General features: G+C 50.0%; 1 protein-coding gene across 5 annotated transcripts in view; it reads right to left on the reverse strand.

The window, feature by feature from the left end:
- The window catches only part of PHACTR4 (phosphatase and actin regulator 4), an 82991-nt gene that overhangs the window by 15330 nt on the left and 50892 nt on the right, over window positions 1-16769 (reverse strand). For 2 of the 5 annotated variants that reach the window (XM_014959779.1, XM_014959778.1), the window contains exons 1-5: window positions 14676-15019; window positions 4514-4690; window positions 3987-4067; window positions 690-854; window positions 199-558 (exon numbers count right to left, since the gene is read on the reverse strand). In XM_014959779.1, the coding sequence (XP_014815265.1) occupies window positions 199-558; window positions 690-854; window positions 3987-4067; window positions 4514-4690; window positions 14676-14721 (829 nt within the window). In that variant the 5' untranslated portion in view covers window positions 14722-15019. Of the gene's footprint in view, window positions 1-198; window positions 559-689; window positions 855-3986; window positions 4068-4513; window positions 4691-14675; window positions 15020-16769 lie in introns of those variants that run through there. The other 3 variants (XM_014959781.1, XM_014959780.1, XM_014959782.1) reach the window with 2 other exon arrangements.

Raw genomic sequence — 16769 nt, forward strand, 5'->3', positions numbered from 1 at the left:
CAAGGAGAGGCTCGACGAGGCCCTGGGCAACCTGGTCTAGTTGGGGGTGTCCCTGCTGACTGTGGGGGGGTCGGACTAGATGGCCTTTGGAGGTCCCTTCTGGCCTGGGCAACTCTATGATTCTATGATATCGTCTCTTACAATGGGTACGTAGGGTACAAAAAAAAAAAAACCAACCCAGTTTATGGAGGCACTTACCTATTACTGAGTTGCTATTTCTGTTGAGGGGTTTGGGAGGAGGGACGGGAGGCTGTTTGGCAGGAGCTGTGCTGGTCGTACTGGTGGGAGCAGTAGTGTTGGCACCGGCAAGAGCAGGGGGCAGAGTCCTGGGGGCTGGGGAAGGGGCAGCTGTGGAATTGACTGTCTTTGCCCCAACGGGGGCTGTGGTGGAGGGTGCAGTTTTTGCAGCGCTGCTGGCAGGCGTTGGATCCTTTGCCTGCGCTTCATTTGCCTCCTGAGAAGTGGAGGGAGGTCTTTTTGGAGGAAGCAGAGGCTGCTTGGGAACATGTGGCTCCTGAGGTGGCTCCGGTTCAGGCCCAGAGTGGCTGCTGGATGAGCCTGTAGAGCGAGACACCTCGGTTTAAGAGACTTGGAGGGCCCAGAATGGGGTGAGAAGAATCAGAAGAGAATCCAAAATTGGTCCTGGGAGAATCCGAAGCAACCAATTTTGTACACATCTGGTTTCTTACCCTGCCTTTTCTTTGGTTCCTCATCTGGAACAGTCTTCCTAAGGCTGGGTGGCTTTGTGGCCTCTTCCTCCCTGCTGGCCAGGTTGCCAACCCCGGGACCACCGATGGGGACCGTGTGGCCATTCTTCAGTGCAGGTGGGTTGAGCTTCTCCGGTTCTTCACCATCTGCAAGAGGGATGGGAAGGGAGAGAAGCAAAGAGAAAACACTCAGAAAGCAGGAGAGGAGATGGCTGAGCTGATTGAATGCCATCGAGCCACACCAGCTTCCCTCTGGCCTCTCAAACTGGTGTCCAGTCCACCTTCTGCAGAGGAGAGCACAGCCACACCAGCTATAGCTGAAGCTGAGAGCCCTTGATTTCATTAGAAACAAGCAAAACAGCATAGGAACGTACCCCATCAGGTGTTTTTTCTTCTTCAGCAGCCTCTTAATCTACCACCTTGTCTAGAAAGGATGCTACTGCCTTACAGAGCAGCGTGCCCCGTGCTGTCCCACGGCCCAGGGAAGTCGCCAGCGCAGTTAAAAAACCTCCAGCAGTTTTTTAATCTACCCACCATTAAAATATTCACAAATTCCAATGCTGGCCAAGTAATCTACAGGACCTGCAGCATTAGGTTACGGTAAAGCCTTAAAAAGTTGAAGCACCGCTGTTTTCCTGCTTTTTCTAACCCTGAATTTGGCACAAAAATCACTGCTCTGCTCAAAACATCCCACAGCAAGGCATATTGCCTCACTTTTTTTACCTTTGTTTTTATAAGTAGCTGTGATACCCCTCCAGAATCTGATGTAGCTCATCTTATTGTTTCTGTTTTTACAGATGGAGTTTCTCAAATGCTAAAAGCAAGACCTCTTTTGAAAAAAAACAGCCTACCATCCTCTTTTCAGCCCATGCTTTTGAGAGCACTTCAAGCCCTCATCACAATGAGGAAATACTCAACCATTCCCTGCCTCTGTAATTGCCCTGACAGGACACACTCTTCATAATATTATTCCCCAAAAATCAGACTTAGCATCCACTCTAAAGTGGGATTGCCCATTTTGACTGCTTTCTGACTCAAGAAAACTTGAGTAGATGCATCCCCCACTTGATTAAAACCCCTCAGTGTTTCCAGGCTGCCATCTCTCAAGCAATCCCAGCCTATGGCATCATGTCCCCCCCAGGTGTCAGACCCCACCAGGCTCTGATTTTTGATGATTTATTCCACTGCTTCCCCCTACAAGGTATTATCCCCTCACCCTTCCCTAACCTGGTGTTATTCAGAAGCTGAAAGCAAAGATGCCAAGAAGCCCAAACCTCCCTGGGCTTTACTTTCGGCAAAAAAACTAACCTTGGCTCCTGTGAGGAGCTGGAAGACGGAGCTGCCTCGCTCCCTTTGCTGCCCTTCCCCGCCACGCAGGAAGCACAGACACCAACAAGAGGGAGTTTCCTCCCCAGCCAGGGCTGAAACTCAAGCCATGAGCTTTTTATAGCACCACTTGCCTCTGGCTAGCTGGAGTTTTCAGCAAGGAGACAGGAACAGTATGATCAAGCTTTCCTGACCATCCCAACCTTGCACGCCCTTCCCTGGCACACACGGCATGCTCCTGATGGCCTCCTCACACCACCTTACTCTCCACTTCAGTTCCAGTGACCTTCTTCAAGGTCAAGGCCAGCCAACGCTGTCTTCTTTCCTCACCATGAGCCCAGCACGACCTGCTGACCACCAGCCCAGAGAGCAGCAGGGCCACCACGTTTGAAAGCCCCCACTTTACCCCTCCTCTGCCTCCTCGCTCACTCCTCTCCAAGGGTTTCCAGCATTTCCCCCCCCCCCCTTAAGAACTTGCCAAAGAAAATTAACTGACCTTGGAAGTTATAAAATTGTGAGCAAATACAACAACCTACCACCACCGTCTTATGACTGCCCAAATGTCCTAAACTCATAGAGGGGATTAAGATAATGAGCTTTCTAATCTAACCCTCCTGACGATACCCGCTGCTCCCCCGTACCTTGGGTTTGCACTTTGTCCAGATTAAAGCCATCTTCTGTTTCCTAAGCCAGATCAGATGACTCAAAGCAGAAAATAATTCCATCTCTCAGCCACGCTCCCGTTCCACCCGTACAGTTTGGAAGATCTCTCCTCTGTCATCTCTCCTTGGAGGTTCATTACCCAAAGTTCTTTGATCTCTCTTCCACGGGGTCATCCTCATGAGATGACCTCCTCTGCTTTTGTACCCCGGTGAACTTTTCCTCCAGCCCAACATTTACACCCTGGGGTAGTTGGGGATGGCTTTTGTTAACACCATGTCTGCAAACAACTGCGTTAAGACTTCTCCTCTCACTTTTGCTTTCAGTGATTTGGTCTGAAAACCACTTTTTCACCTCCACATCTTTCTTAGAAGGCGGCTGAAGTTTGCCTGAGGCGAAGGTGGCCTCTGCAGTACATCTTCTGAGGTGCTCCAAGCCAGAGGCCAGGCTGCCACCTGCCCCCCCCCAAGACAGGGGGGTGCTGCTCTGCTCTCCCACCACACATTCCTGCCTCCTTCCTTGTGTCCACATCACCCAACACGCAGGTGATGAGATGGTGAACTGATCTACCTGCTCAAAACGTTATTTTAGCAGGATGGCCCCCAACTTGGAAACATCAGGGATGAGAGAAGAGGGGACAGGACTTCTTTGACAGCAGGACAAGCTTCAATAAGCTTAGCCCTGACTATGACACCACACCATGAAGCATCTCATCTATAACTGAGGAAATGCTCCTGGCCAGGCAGCTCCAAAGTCAACAATTGGCTTTTTTTCCAAGCCTTAGGCCTTCAAACCTCAGCTCCGAGGTCGGTGCCTCCCCCACGATGGCGAGATCGCAGCCTGGAGCCGGAGATGGGGAGCACCAAGGGTGAGAGAGGAGCTTATTAGCAGGACAAGACAAGGTGGCTGGAGAGGGACACGGACAAGGAGGACAGGAGAGGAAGTGACACACGGAACAGCCCTTCCCTCCCCCCTGGCAGCAGAGAGGAAGATGTCCAGGACAGACATCAGGATTTCTTAGCAACATCTTCCTGCCCGAGCAGGCTGCCTTCCTCACCAGGTGCAAAGAGCCAGACGAGGGAGGATATTGAAGAGGGTAAGACAAACAGCCAGGAACTACATTAGCAAAGAGCCATCAAATTTGTCTCCCAAAAAAGAAAAAGGAATGGCTGCGAGGGTGAGGTTTTGCCAGAGGAAGATCAGCTGAAAAAGGGTGAGGTTTTGCCAGAGGAAGATCAGCTACACAGAACACAGACAGGAGGAGGAGGAGGAGAAGTTCATTTGCAGACTCACCCTGCTCAGGGTCTTCCAACAGAACCCCTCTTTTTACCAGCTCCTCTCTCGGCTTTCGCATAGAAATCTTTCGTTCTAAAACTGATATTAAATTGAAAAAAAGCACTCAGAAAACAGGGTAAGCTAGAAGTTCAAGAAGATACTTTTTTTCCCCCTTTTTTTTTTTTAAAGGATCCTCTGGAGGAAATAAAAGGGCTTCAAATTTCACTGGTTTTGTGTGGATTAAGAGGAGGGAGGAGGGAGTGCACGTTCAGGCCTGTGCTTCACACTACATTGGTGATGGTGGAGCAAACCCTCCCTCCCCGCAGCTGCTCGGGGAGGTTCCTTCTTGCAAGAAAGGAATTTGTTTGTCTGAAACTACTGCTCCATGGCAAGGTGTTTCTGGAGAGACTGCAGGTGCTGGCCCATCACCAAACTCACATTTTGGCTCTTACACGTGTCAGCAAGCCCTTCTCACTAGCCAGGTGGCTAGTGGCAGGTCGCCCAAGGAAGAGGAAGGGACTCCCACCCAGCCCTGATGACTCTACCTTCCGAAGTCTCCTTAAATTTGTCACTGCTTTTCTTTTTCCTCCACTTCCAGGGTTTGAAGATCTTGCCAAAGCTGGAGAACTTGCTTTTCCTCTTAGTAGGAGGTGTGGTGTCACCCGCTTCCAAAACGTCGACCCCCATGCCGGCATCACTCGGGGGGTGATCCACCTCTTCGGCTGCACGAAAAAGAAGGGAGAAGTCACTTTTGTGTTGCAGGTAATTACTGCCATCTCCCCCCAGCCTGTCCCCTGCACGTTGGGAAATGGTGGCACACGTTCATGCAAAGAAGGTAGCAAGACTCCATGCCATCACGGAACCCATCAGAGTTTCACGTTAGCTGGGGGAGATGGGAGTGGGGGAGACAGGAGTGGGGGAGACAGGAGTGGGGGGTTCTGGTGTTAACGGTGCAAAAGGAAAACAATAAGAGGCTCTTTCTAATGAAACAGGGATTAGTTTACATTTGCAGCGGCGCAGTTTCGCCCAAGGAACACAAATCTCTTGGCTGACGCTTCCTACGGCTTCACTTGGAAGCGAGTGGTGCTAAACACAAGTAATTACATGATCCCAAATACCTTCCAGACTGCAGAGAGCCCATTTCCACGACTCTCTCCACCACACTGAAACTACCAGCCCCATTACGACAGCTGGATGTGCTAGAAATTTGCCTGATTTCCCCCTCCCTCCCTCCCTCTATAAATAAGGCCAAGAGCAAAGCTGGCCAAGAGCAACAACTACACAGGAAAGCAACACAATACAAGCCCGTGCTCCACCTACTGCACTCCCAACTCTCTGGAGAACAACACCAGAAGGATACGGAGGCGGGAAGGGACACACACAACACACACAAAAAAAACTCCCAAAAAAACCAACTTGCTGCAAGAAATAAAGCATATGAAGAAAGAACTCCCAACGCAGAAGCAGAGCACAAACCAGGCTGTCGGCTCTGGTTTGCCTGGTTCTCTGGGTATTTGATGAAACATAAGGGAACGCTTACAATCAGCAGAATTGCCTGCAAAAAAAAACCCCCAAAAAAACCCTAAAAATGAGAGTGCACACAACCTAAGTGAAGCCAGCTGGTGGCCTTTATTTACAGACCGAGAACCCCTCGGCTTCAGCGCTGGGAGAGACGGGAGCACCCCAGCTGCCTCACAAAATTCCGTGAAAACGGGCAATATCGGGAACAGAGCCTGGAGATTTCCTCCTGCCAAACACCACGGGCCAAAGGTGCCGTGGTATAAATTGCACTCCGCTTTTAAATTTATAAATTGCCTCTGATTTTTGAGCTTTCTGGAGTTCACGAAACCTTCTGGGATCACAAAAGTCCTTTTAAAGTCAACTTCAAGACAAGGCTGTGTGACGCGCCGGCAGAGAAAAGACAATACCCCCCAGGCCACGTGGAAAGTTCAGCCAAGAATCCCATCTCCTGAGGCTTAGAGATTGGGAAAGGAATTTTAGGGAAAAGCCATAGGACAAAGAGGTAATAACCTATCTCTATATCCTGCAAATATCCACCAAGGATACAGACCCAGATGTGAAAAAGCAGATTCCTGTCAACACGGGGAAGGGCAGATCGAGGACAAGGGGAAAAAAAAAACAACAAACCAACAAAACAAACAGGAAAAAAGTGAGTTATTTGGTGGAGCTCTACCTGCAAACCCTGTACTGGTTCCCAGTATGAGATTTCAGACCCCAGGAAGCATTAAGCACTGGGAGCCCCAGCCACGAGCAGCCTCAGGTTGGCTGGGCTGAGGACAGATGATCATTGTGTGACACTGCAGGACAGACAGACCCCAATTTTTCAAGTCTGAGCACAAATGACATGGAAAAAAACCACTGAATAATAGGGAAAGAAAGAAAAAAGCAGAGGCCACGCTATAGCAGCACAAGAGAAAACAGAGAGTATCTCGGCAGGAGGATCTAGATCACACACGAGAAGTGCAGTTTTTTAACCAAATGATGGAGAAAGAGGGAAACCAGCCCAGAATTCTGGGCCAGTGCCACTGCGATAACCAGCAGGAGAAAAAAAAAAAAGAAAAAAAGGCTTTTCAAAGCTAATTGTGGCCATTTCAGACTTTACCTAAAAAAACATGACCCTTCAGGCTCTGCACAGTTTTCTCTTCACTTGTAGGACTCCAAATTTCACCCAGTGGTGGTGGATGGGATTTTTCTGTTTGGCTGTTGGTTGTATTTTTATTTTTTTTTTTTTTTTTAAATCAGCCACCTAACAGAAAGCTCACTCAGAACCAGAGAAAAGCTGATGCCAGCCAACAGTTATTCGAAAAGGCAGGATCAATTCAGCATCTGAACTGCTTCTTAAAAAAAATAAAATAAAATCTGGCTTCATAAGAGGAGAGAAATTGGGTGGAAAGTAACATAGGAGATGTCAGCACCGATCTGTGATTTTCCACAGTTCTATTCTGTGATTTTTCTGCCGGGAGGGTGGGTGGAAGGAGGGACACACACACACAAAAAAAAAAGTGGCATTTCAAGCTGCCAGAAACCCAAGAGGAATTGTCTGGGTGTTTAGAGGCACTTTCTTCAGAGACTAGAACATTAGCCCTGGAGTTGTACATGTAATTTTAAAAAGCAGCATTCACTTTGTTCAATAGAGCGTTCCCAAAGTTTACCAGGGACTGAATTGGGATCCCAAGTGCCAGGGAAAGGCGCTTCTCTCTCCTTCCCCCGGCGCAGGAACGGCACCGGGGGCGACCCTACCCAGCTCATTTCATCTCTATCCCTTCCCTGAACCCCTCTTAGGAATGTCACTTCCGTGCCATCCCACCTCCCAAGGTGTCAGAGCACTGCGCTAAGCAAAAGGAGTTATTAAAAGAAAACTCAATCATCAGGCCCACGGATTAATGAAGGGAGACCTCATCAAGCCACGATGCCTCCCATTTCCAATTAAAGGGAGAGTGAGGAGCATTCCCCTGTCACAGCCACCCCCGAGCAGCCGGGGAGGGAGAGGGGACATGAAAGGATGAGCTGAAACTGCAGGAGACACATGATATCCCCAAAACAGGGAGAGGGAGGGGGGAGAGCCCACATGGGAGTTTTCCTCCAGGAGGATGAAGGTCTTCCAGCAGCTCCAGGCCTGGCTGTCCCATCAAATACCATCTCGGGGTGGAGTTTCACACCAGGTGCCTGACGGCTGCTAATTGCAATCACCCAGGTTAATACAAAAGCCAGGTTTCACAACCACGCTCAGCACGGATATCGAATAACTCCCCTTCCTGCTTCTCTCCCCTTCCACCCCACCAGGTCTTGTCCAACATGAAAAAAACACTGAGTTTGTTGTTTTATAATCAGTTTCTCGTCTAAAAACAGGGATGGAAGAGGAGGAGACAATCAAACCGTGTATCTCTTCATAGCAAAAAAGCATAATCCAAATAATTTTCACCACCACTTTTTAGGATAAAACTCTCTACATGTCACAAACCAGTGTGACCACAGCCCACCGTGCGCCACCGATGCCACGAAAGCACCTTCCCTCTCCCAGTATAAACTGGGATTCACTCTGCCCGGGTCTGCAGTACGGATCCCTTCCCCAGCACTCTTCCTTTTACCATCCCTAATTACCAGGCGGACATAGACATTTAAAATAGCCTGTTGTGATGCAATTATGAATTACCTTTGCTGCTAATTAGCGGGTGGATCTGCAGCTGTAGGTGTGCTTTACTGAGCTGTATTTTAAATAACCTCATTGTTCCGTGACTCTTCATATTAGATAGTGCTCCTACTCCCTCCCAAAAGAACCTTCCCTTCCATTCACAGCCCGTTTCCAGCCCAAACTTCCATGAAATGGGGCAGAAAGGACATTTCTGGCCCAAGTTGCCCTCACTCTGAAGGAAGCATCAAGGTGGATTCTCTGCCTCCTCTTGCTCTGCTCTACAGAGGTCCAGGAGGGTCTCGAAGCTGCTTTGCCATGCGAGGGAGAAACCCCTCCTTATCCCAGTTACGCACTGGGAAACTGCTAAGGAACCAGTGTGAGGTGCTCGGGGAATGAAATGGGGCAAAAAACAAAAGGAAGGGTTTGAAGGGAAGGTGAAGGGAAGGGTGAGAAGTGTCAGGAAGGTGATGCCCTCGCCCAACCCAGCCCTTGCTCAGCACCAAGGCTGTTTCCTCACGTGTCCAAGAGACTGGCCTCACCTCCACCGTGGTGCCAGGCTGGAATGGCAAGTCCGTGTCCAAGAGACCGGCCTCACCTCCACCGTGGTGCCAGGCTGGAAAACCCATTGAAAAATCTAGGGAAAAGGTTAAATGAGGTCACGCAGGCCTAGGTGAACCCAGCAGAGTCCTCATTACAAGGCCAGGAGCTTACCAATAAGCAGGTCTGTTGTGTCCCTGTGCCAAAGCATGACCTTGTTTAACCTTTCTGCAAGAACTCCAGGAATTATCCACTTGGGAAAAACGACCCTGAAGCAGGAAGGGCCCCACAGAGCCCACCCTGGCCCCAGAGCAGGCCTGGCTAATGCCCTGACCTGCAACACAGCCCTGATGAAGAACAACTCCAGAATAAAACATCTACTGCAACCTCAGCATGGTGTCCCAGGCAAGCACGGGTGCTTCTCCTGGAGCACCCAACCTTGGAGAGACCCCCAGGGAAAACCCATTGAAAAATCTAGGGAAAAGGTTAAATGAGGTCACGCAGGCCTAGGTGAACCCAGCAGAGTCCTCATTACAAGGCCAGGAGCTTACCAATAAGCAGGTCTGTTGTGTCCCTGTGCCAAAGCATGACCTTGTTTAACCTTTCTGCAAGAACTCCAGGAATTATCCACTTGGGAAAAACGACCCTGAAGCAGGAAGGGCCCCACAGAGCCCACCCTGGCCCCAGAGCAGGCCTGGCTAATGCCCTGACCTGCAACACAGCCCTGATGAAGAACAACTCCAGAATAAAACATCTACTGCAACCTCAGCACAGTGTCCCAGGCAAGCGTGGGTGCTTCTCCTGGAGATGTCCTAGAGCACTCAACCTCAGAGAGACCCCTAGGACCCAGCAGGTCTGGGGTGGAAGTGATGGAGCACCCAACCTCGGAGAGACCCCCAGGACCCAGTAGGTCTGGGGTGGAAGCGATGGAGCACCCAACCTCGGAGAGACCCCCAGGAGGTCTGGGGTGGAAGCGATGGAGAAGCCAACCTCAGAGAGACCCTCAAAACCCAGTAGGTCTGGGGTCAAAATGATGGAGAAGCCAACCTCGGAGAGACCCCCAGGACCCAGCAGGTCTGGGGTGGAAGCAATGGAGCACCCAACCTCAGAGAGACCCCCAGGAGGTCTGGGGTGGAAGTGATGGAGCACCCAACCTCAGAGAGACCCCCAGGACCCAGTAGGTCTGGGGTGGAAGCGATGGAGAAGCCAACCTTGGAGAGACCCCGAGGACCCAGGAGGTCTGGGGTTCAAAACCCAGTAGGTCTGGGGTCAAAATGATGGAGAAGCCAACCTCGGAGAGACCCCCAGGACCCAGTAGGTCTGGGGTGGAAGCGATGGAGAAGCCAACCTCAGAGAGATCTCCAGGACCCAGTAGGTCTGGGGTGAAAGCGATGGAGAAGTCAACCTCAGAGAGACCCCCAGGACCCAGTAGGTCTGGGGTGGAAGCGATGGAGCACCCAACCTCAGAGAGACCCCCAGGACCCAGTAGGTCTGGGGTGGAGAAGCCAACCTCAGAGAGGCCCACAGGACCCAGTAGGTCTGGGGTGGAAGGGATTGAGAAGCCAACCTCCGAGAGACCCCCAGGACCCAGTAGGTCTCAGGTGGAAGCAATGGAGAAGCCAACCTTGGAGAGACCCCGAGGACCCAGGAGGTCTGGGGTGGAAGTGATGGAGTACCCAACCTTGGAGAGACCTCCAGGACCCAGTAGGTCTGGGGTGGAAGTGATGGAGCACCCAACCTCGGAGAAACCGCCAGGACACAGTAGGTCTGGGGTGGAAGCGCTGGAGCACCCAACCTCAGAGAGACCCCCAGGAGGTCTGGGGTGGAAGCGCTGGAGCACCCGACCTCGGAGAGACCTCCAGGACCCAGCAGGTCTGGGGTGGAAGCGATGCCTTGGCATCCCCACCAGAGCCTGCTGCCTCTGCAGATCTTCTCTCTAACTTAAGACTCCCTGATCCTGTTCCGTCAAAACAAGCAGGTGAATTTGAGCTGTTGGAACAGCAGATTTGTGTTAACCCAAAATGTTTAGACTGAAATCATCCGGGGAAACGTCACAAAATTGGCACAGCCTGGAGACACAAGGCGGCAGAAAGCTCCAGCAGCGCCAAGCAGCCAGGGATGCAGTTCTCCAGCACCCAGTAGGTCTGGGGAGGGAACGATGCCTTGGCATCCCCACCAGAGCCTGCTGCCTCTGCAGATCTTCTCTCTAACTTAAGACTCCCTGATCCTGTTCCGTCAAAACAAGCAGGTGAATTTGAGCTGTTGGAACAGCAGATTTGTGTTAACCCAAAATGTTTAGACTGAAATCATCCGGGGAAACGTCACAAAATTGGCACAGCCTGGAGACACAAGGCGGCAGAAAGCTCCAGCAGCGCCAAGCAGCCAGGGATGCAGTTCTCCACCAGCCAACTGGTCCTTCCAACACTCCCTCTGCAGACTTCTACACACATTTACTCAACTCTTGCTGGTAAAACGCAGTGGGGAAGTAAAGCTCTTCTCCCACCGTGCCCGCTGTTAGGTGCAAATTGTTGTGCCAGAACATGGGTGCTGGTGAGCTGCAATATTGGTTTTTTTTTTCCCCCTAGAGAAGAGAAACCATTTCACAGAATCTTCTAGGTTGGAAGGGACCTTAAAGATCATCTTGTCCAACCGTCAACCTAACTGACAAAAATAGACACCCACACAACAAACAAGGAACATTTCAATGGAAGAAGCTGGAGACTCTCCGTTGGCCTCTGAGCAATTTGGTCTGTGGTGCTGCATGTGTCATCTGCTCCCAATGTTCTTCCCAAGCTCGGGGCTGGCATTCCCATTAAACATGGTACAACTTTCACTTCCACCGCCGCTCTCGATGGCTCAAACCAGCAGAGCCGGGATCCGCCGGGTCAATTATTAAAAATACCACACGTGTTCACCCCATTGCCATCCCCACGGGACACCCAACAACAGCCAGCAGCCATCTAGCTGACCTTTAGGAAATACCAACGTAGAAATGTAATGCTTTTAATGGTCACACCGTGGTCCCAGAGAGGAAAAGCCATCACGTAAGTAAAGACAGTTCACCCTCATCTTCAGAGATAAAGCCCCAGAATACCCTTTTTTTTACAGCAATTCCCCACCAGCCTTGAAAAAGGCACAATAAAGACTCAGGGTGCAAACATGAAGAAACAAAAAAGCATTTCTTTGATGAAGGATCATCTCTCTCAGGGCAGATCCCTGCACCAGTACATGAGATAGCGGCACCTCCGGTGTTAAAAAACTAAAATAAACCCCCCCTGCATGTAGTGTAGATCACCACAGAATTAGAATTTTAAACCATTTTAACTCGGGCCCTGCCCCATCAATAAGCATGGCTCCAGAGAAGTTTTATTTTTTTTTTTTAACTGGCACACCATTACATAAAGCTAAAAAAAAGAATCACTTCAAGATTCAAGCTAGAGACCCTAACAAAGCAAGGCTGAAGGCTGCAAAGAAATCAAAGAGTTGTATCCCAGATGCTGACAATTGGTATTATATTGCTCTACGCCTGGGAGGGAAACTACCAACCTCCAGTGGTCGTGAAGAAAATGGAACAATCCTTTAAGGATGAAGGCTCAGGAGCCCCAGGACGGGACTGCAGACTGAAGCTGTTTGGAAAAGACCAAGAACATATTGCTCTTCTCCTTGAAATATCTCTACAGGCATCCAAGAGCTGGTGGAACAGACTAACTCCAGCAGAAGATGGGTCTCACCACTGCCCTCACCACAACGGGCTCTTTGCCCCAGTCCTTTTCAGAGACGTACGATCTATTAAATTCAATCTTTATTAAGAGATACCTTCAAGAAAGCCTCAGTCTTTTGCTTTGACACAGGACTAGCACAGCGTGTAAATGATGAGCTTGAGCCAGATTCTTTCCATCTGCAAACCCCAGCTCGCTCAGAACCCCATCCAGCTCTTATCGTAGTAGTTATGACAGGATTTCCACAAATCCCAGGAGTTTCTGTTCCCGAGGAGCTCACCGGGCATTTCTGTCTCACACTCGTAGCCTCAAGGCTCGCAGACAGACAGAGCTGCAGGAGGAGGATTGAGCTACAGCAAAAGGCAGTGAAAACACACAGCTAAGAGCTAGAAACCACCCCGACAAATTGGGCACCTCAATACCACGGCAGAACCCAAAACACCTCTGCTCAACCACCTTTCTTTTCCTAACTCACACCCCCCAAAGTTCTTCTCTCACAAGGTGCATCAGGAACGTGGCTGCTCATTAGACACCCAACTTTTTGCTGTTTTGGTGTGTTTTGAGGTTGCCTGGACCAAAGGGATCCTCACCCATCCACGCTGTGGGACCTCAACAAACCCTCCCGTTGCCAAAACACCGTCCACGCACAGGCTGGAGAACAATTCAGCTCCCTCCTCTTCAGCTTTGTTGTGTCGGGCAAAAGCAGTTAAGAATCCAAAAAGCTTTCAAGCCAAACAGCTACAACTCCAAAAGCAAACAAAGAGTCTTTTGAGGGAAACGCTGTTAAGGTTAAAGTATCAAAAAAAAGCACTTTAGGTAAATGTTTCTAGCTTCCTATAACAGCTTTCCAAACTTCACGTGCCCTTCCTGAATGGTCCAGGGAAAACGTGAATCCTGACCTTAAAGCGATAAAAGACTGTGGTCACAAAACAGCCTCAAATAGTCCCAGCCCTTGGTTTTCCCCTCTTTTGTATGTTTCTAATCACTATAATCTTCACTAGAGTTTTCTTTCCAACAGCAGCCTGCCAAAGTTAATGCCAGAACCATCTCTTCAAGGTCCCAATTTATTCGATAGGAGCTGCACAAGCAGATGGCAAACAACCAGTTGAGGAAACACCAGGTCTGCTGGTCTCCAGTCCCTGGCAAAGGATGATGTCATTACACCAAGTGAGTCCTCCCCCCTGAAAATTACCCCCATCTCTGGTGTTCGAGGACAGAAAGAGCCCAAGACTGACCAGGTCGGATTCTAACAGTGAAGAAATCCAAGGAGAGGATGCTGTTAATCTCCATGGACAGTATGAAGATGACCAAAGTTTTACTTCTCCCTTCCACTCTCTCAATACCACTTATTTTTAGCGGCTCTTCAACAAGACTGGAGTGAACTGGGGGTGGGGAAGGGAGAATCACTGATTTAACCCGAGCCCCAAAACTACTTGGTAGGTTCAAAGTTATAAAAGTGAAAAAGAATGAAAAAAAAATAATAATACCCTGTATCTTAGGGAGGTCTCCATATGCAAATGTCAAGCGTTTCTCTAAAAATCAGATATAATTCCACTTTACAGATGAGAGTGAGCAGCTCAGCCCCAAGAGTTGACAGTTGGAAGGAGATAAAAGGGAAGAGGGAGATGTGTCAAGTCCCCTCTCACAGCCAGGACACGGCAGTCCCAGAGCTGGGACCAGCACCGGAGACAGAGACCTGGAAATACCACTGACCTACACACCACGTTCCGAATTAGTGCTGCTTCCAGGACTTAAAGCAAAATTGTTGTGTTTGCTACAGCCTGACAGTCACCCAGGTACCCAGGCAGAGAAAACAAGCAGGTAGATGACTCCCAAGTCCCTTTTCCCTTCAAAACTCCCAACATCTGCCCCAAAAAGCTGGGTGACATCCTGCATGAGGAGGCAATTTTGGGCAGCTTTGGTCTGGGCTGGTTCCTACCCCGCTCCGGTGAATTTTACCGCTGTCCAAGCGCTTTGCAAAGCTCGTGTCCCTCAACCTGGCCATGAAGACAGAGGCCACCCCTAAAAAACTACAGCTGGGAGCCTGTTCAAAGATCAGCAGAATGTGTTGCACGGCGATTGCATGTGACACGAGTTAAAAACAAAAAAAAAAAAAAAAACCACCACAAAAAAAGGGAAGGAAATGGGAGTTATTTCTCTGGTTTCTCTTCCCTGCTCCCAAAGCACAGGTTACACAAGCCCCACATTCCACTCCTCCCGACTCCTGCGTTTCACCTGCAGTCCTGCCCTGCCGCAGCCCCACAGCTCCCTCCGTCTCCCTTCCCCTCCATTACTCACCCAAAGCAGCTGGATTTACCGGTCTCGAGAAGTGGGGCTGCCCCATCGGAGTCTTTTCGAAGCGGTTCCCCGGGAGGAGGCGGGAGGGGGAGAGAAGAAGAGGAGGGAAAAGAAAAAAACAAAAAACCCAAACCAGTCTACCCTGAGAGAGCCACTTTAGTCCTTTAAAACCATAAATCCACGCTTCGGGCTGGGAAGGAGCCCGGTGAAGGAGGTGGGTGCCAACCCTCAGGCGATGGCACGGGTGTCCGACGATCCGGAGCAGGTCCTGTTGTCCCCGTACTCCATGGTCGGGCACTTGATTCTCATAAATGGGGATGGTGCCAGCTCCCTTCACACAGGAATGCCTGTCATTCCAGAGCCGAGCTGGCTAAGGCTGAAGCTCAGGAAGGGGAGGAGACAAACCAGCCACGCTCCAGCCACTTAAACTGCATAATCCAAATTATCAACACGCCTCGCTCCTTCCCCACGTTCGAGTTTAGGGAGAAGAGGGAAAAGCTGAGAGCGAGATGAGAAAGAAACCAAGGTGTTTTTGCTCAAGGAAAAGCTTGGAGAAGGCACACGTGGAGGGGTTTCACCTCCCAAAATGGATCAAGGAGGGAATAACGTACCGAGGCTGCAAAATACAGACCAAGGGGGTGGTGAAGGAGAAAGCGCTGAGCTCGAACTGCTGCAGGAGCTGCACTATCCCGAATAAAGGGAATTTCAAACAGAGTGCCTGAGCTGATATGCATCTAGCCAGACGTCTAATAAAAATTCAATTTCACAGCAAATCCTCTCTCCGCTAAAGCTACCAGGAAGAAGACAGGAGCAGGGAGTGTGTCTTCTCATTGAAATGTAAATTTAACGAGGAGAAGGAAAAATAAACTCTTATTTATGTACCACATCTGGAGGGTTAAGGTAACAAATCCCCCCCTGCAACATTTGCATCACAATAAGAAAGATCTCCAGAGTTTAAATTGGATTCTTTAAGTTTTCATCCAAATTTGTGTTAGGAACTTGAGTGAACCTACCGATCAGATAATTTCTAACCCCTGTGCCCCACAGCACATTGGGGGGGGGGGGGGGGAAAAACCCCTTTAAACATCCAGAAGCTTAACCTTACACTCAGGGGAAAAGGAAAAACGGTTTTCAAAAACATACAGGGATTTGCTGCAGCATCACCCCAGTGACTAATCAGGAACTGGAAGCACTCTGACACATCCAGGTTTGTTCTCTCTACTGTAGGATTAAAAAAAAAAAAAGAAAAGAAAAAAAAAAAGAGAGTAGTTTTAAACACACTGAGATTTGCTGCAGCCCTCGAGGTCCCTGTCGGTGTCAGCCCAGCAGCCGCAGCACTTCAAAAATCACCGAATATTACTCAGGCAGCCAGGACGAGGAGTTCAGGACAAGCTCACTACTGCAGCAGACCCAAGAGTAAAAAAAAAAAGAAAAAAAAATCTGCTATTCTGGGAAACAACAAACTCCAAGATTTTCAATTTGGGCTGGTGCAGCTGGGAACGATCAATGCTGAGCGTTGGAGCAGACACCCAACGCGAACGCCCGCTCCTCTGTGCAGAGATCACCGTCCACAGCCGTGTGTCGTGGGGGGAGGCAGTTTTGCAGCCAAGAGACCCCCCAAAAAAAAAGATAAGAGGGTAGTTTTGAAATCTAATAAAACTCCACCTAAGCCACAAACACACCTGGAAGACCCTGAGGCTTTTGGTTCTCTTGGAGAAGAGAAGGCTCCGGGGAGACCTTGGAGTCCCTTCCAGTCCCTCAAGGGGCTCCAGGAGAGATGGGGAGGGAGCAGGGATCAGGGAGGGGAGCCCTAGGAGGAGGGGGAAGGGTTTGACACTGAAAGAGGGGAGATTGAGCTGAGATGTGGGGAAGAACTTGTTTGGTGTGAGGGTGGTGAGAGCCTGGCCCAGGTTGCCCCAAGAAGCTGTGGCTGCCCCATCCCTGGAGGAAAGAGACAGTCCCCTGGTCTGCACCACGGCCCTTGATCCCAAAGTGGTGCCATCTGAGGGTGGATATATGGGTATCAAGGAGGGCCATGGAGATGCTGGGAGGGCTGGAGCCCCTCTGCTGGGAGAGGGGGCTGAGAGAGTTGTG

This window comes from Calidris pugnax, unplaced genomic scaffold, assembly GCF_001431845.1.
Source record: "Calidris pugnax isolate Ruff unplaced genomic scaffold, ASM143184v1 scaffold402, whole genome shotgun sequence".
In the NCBI taxonomy this organism is placed as follows: Eukaryota; Metazoa; Chordata; class Aves; order Charadriiformes; family Scolopacidae; genus Calidris; species Calidris pugnax.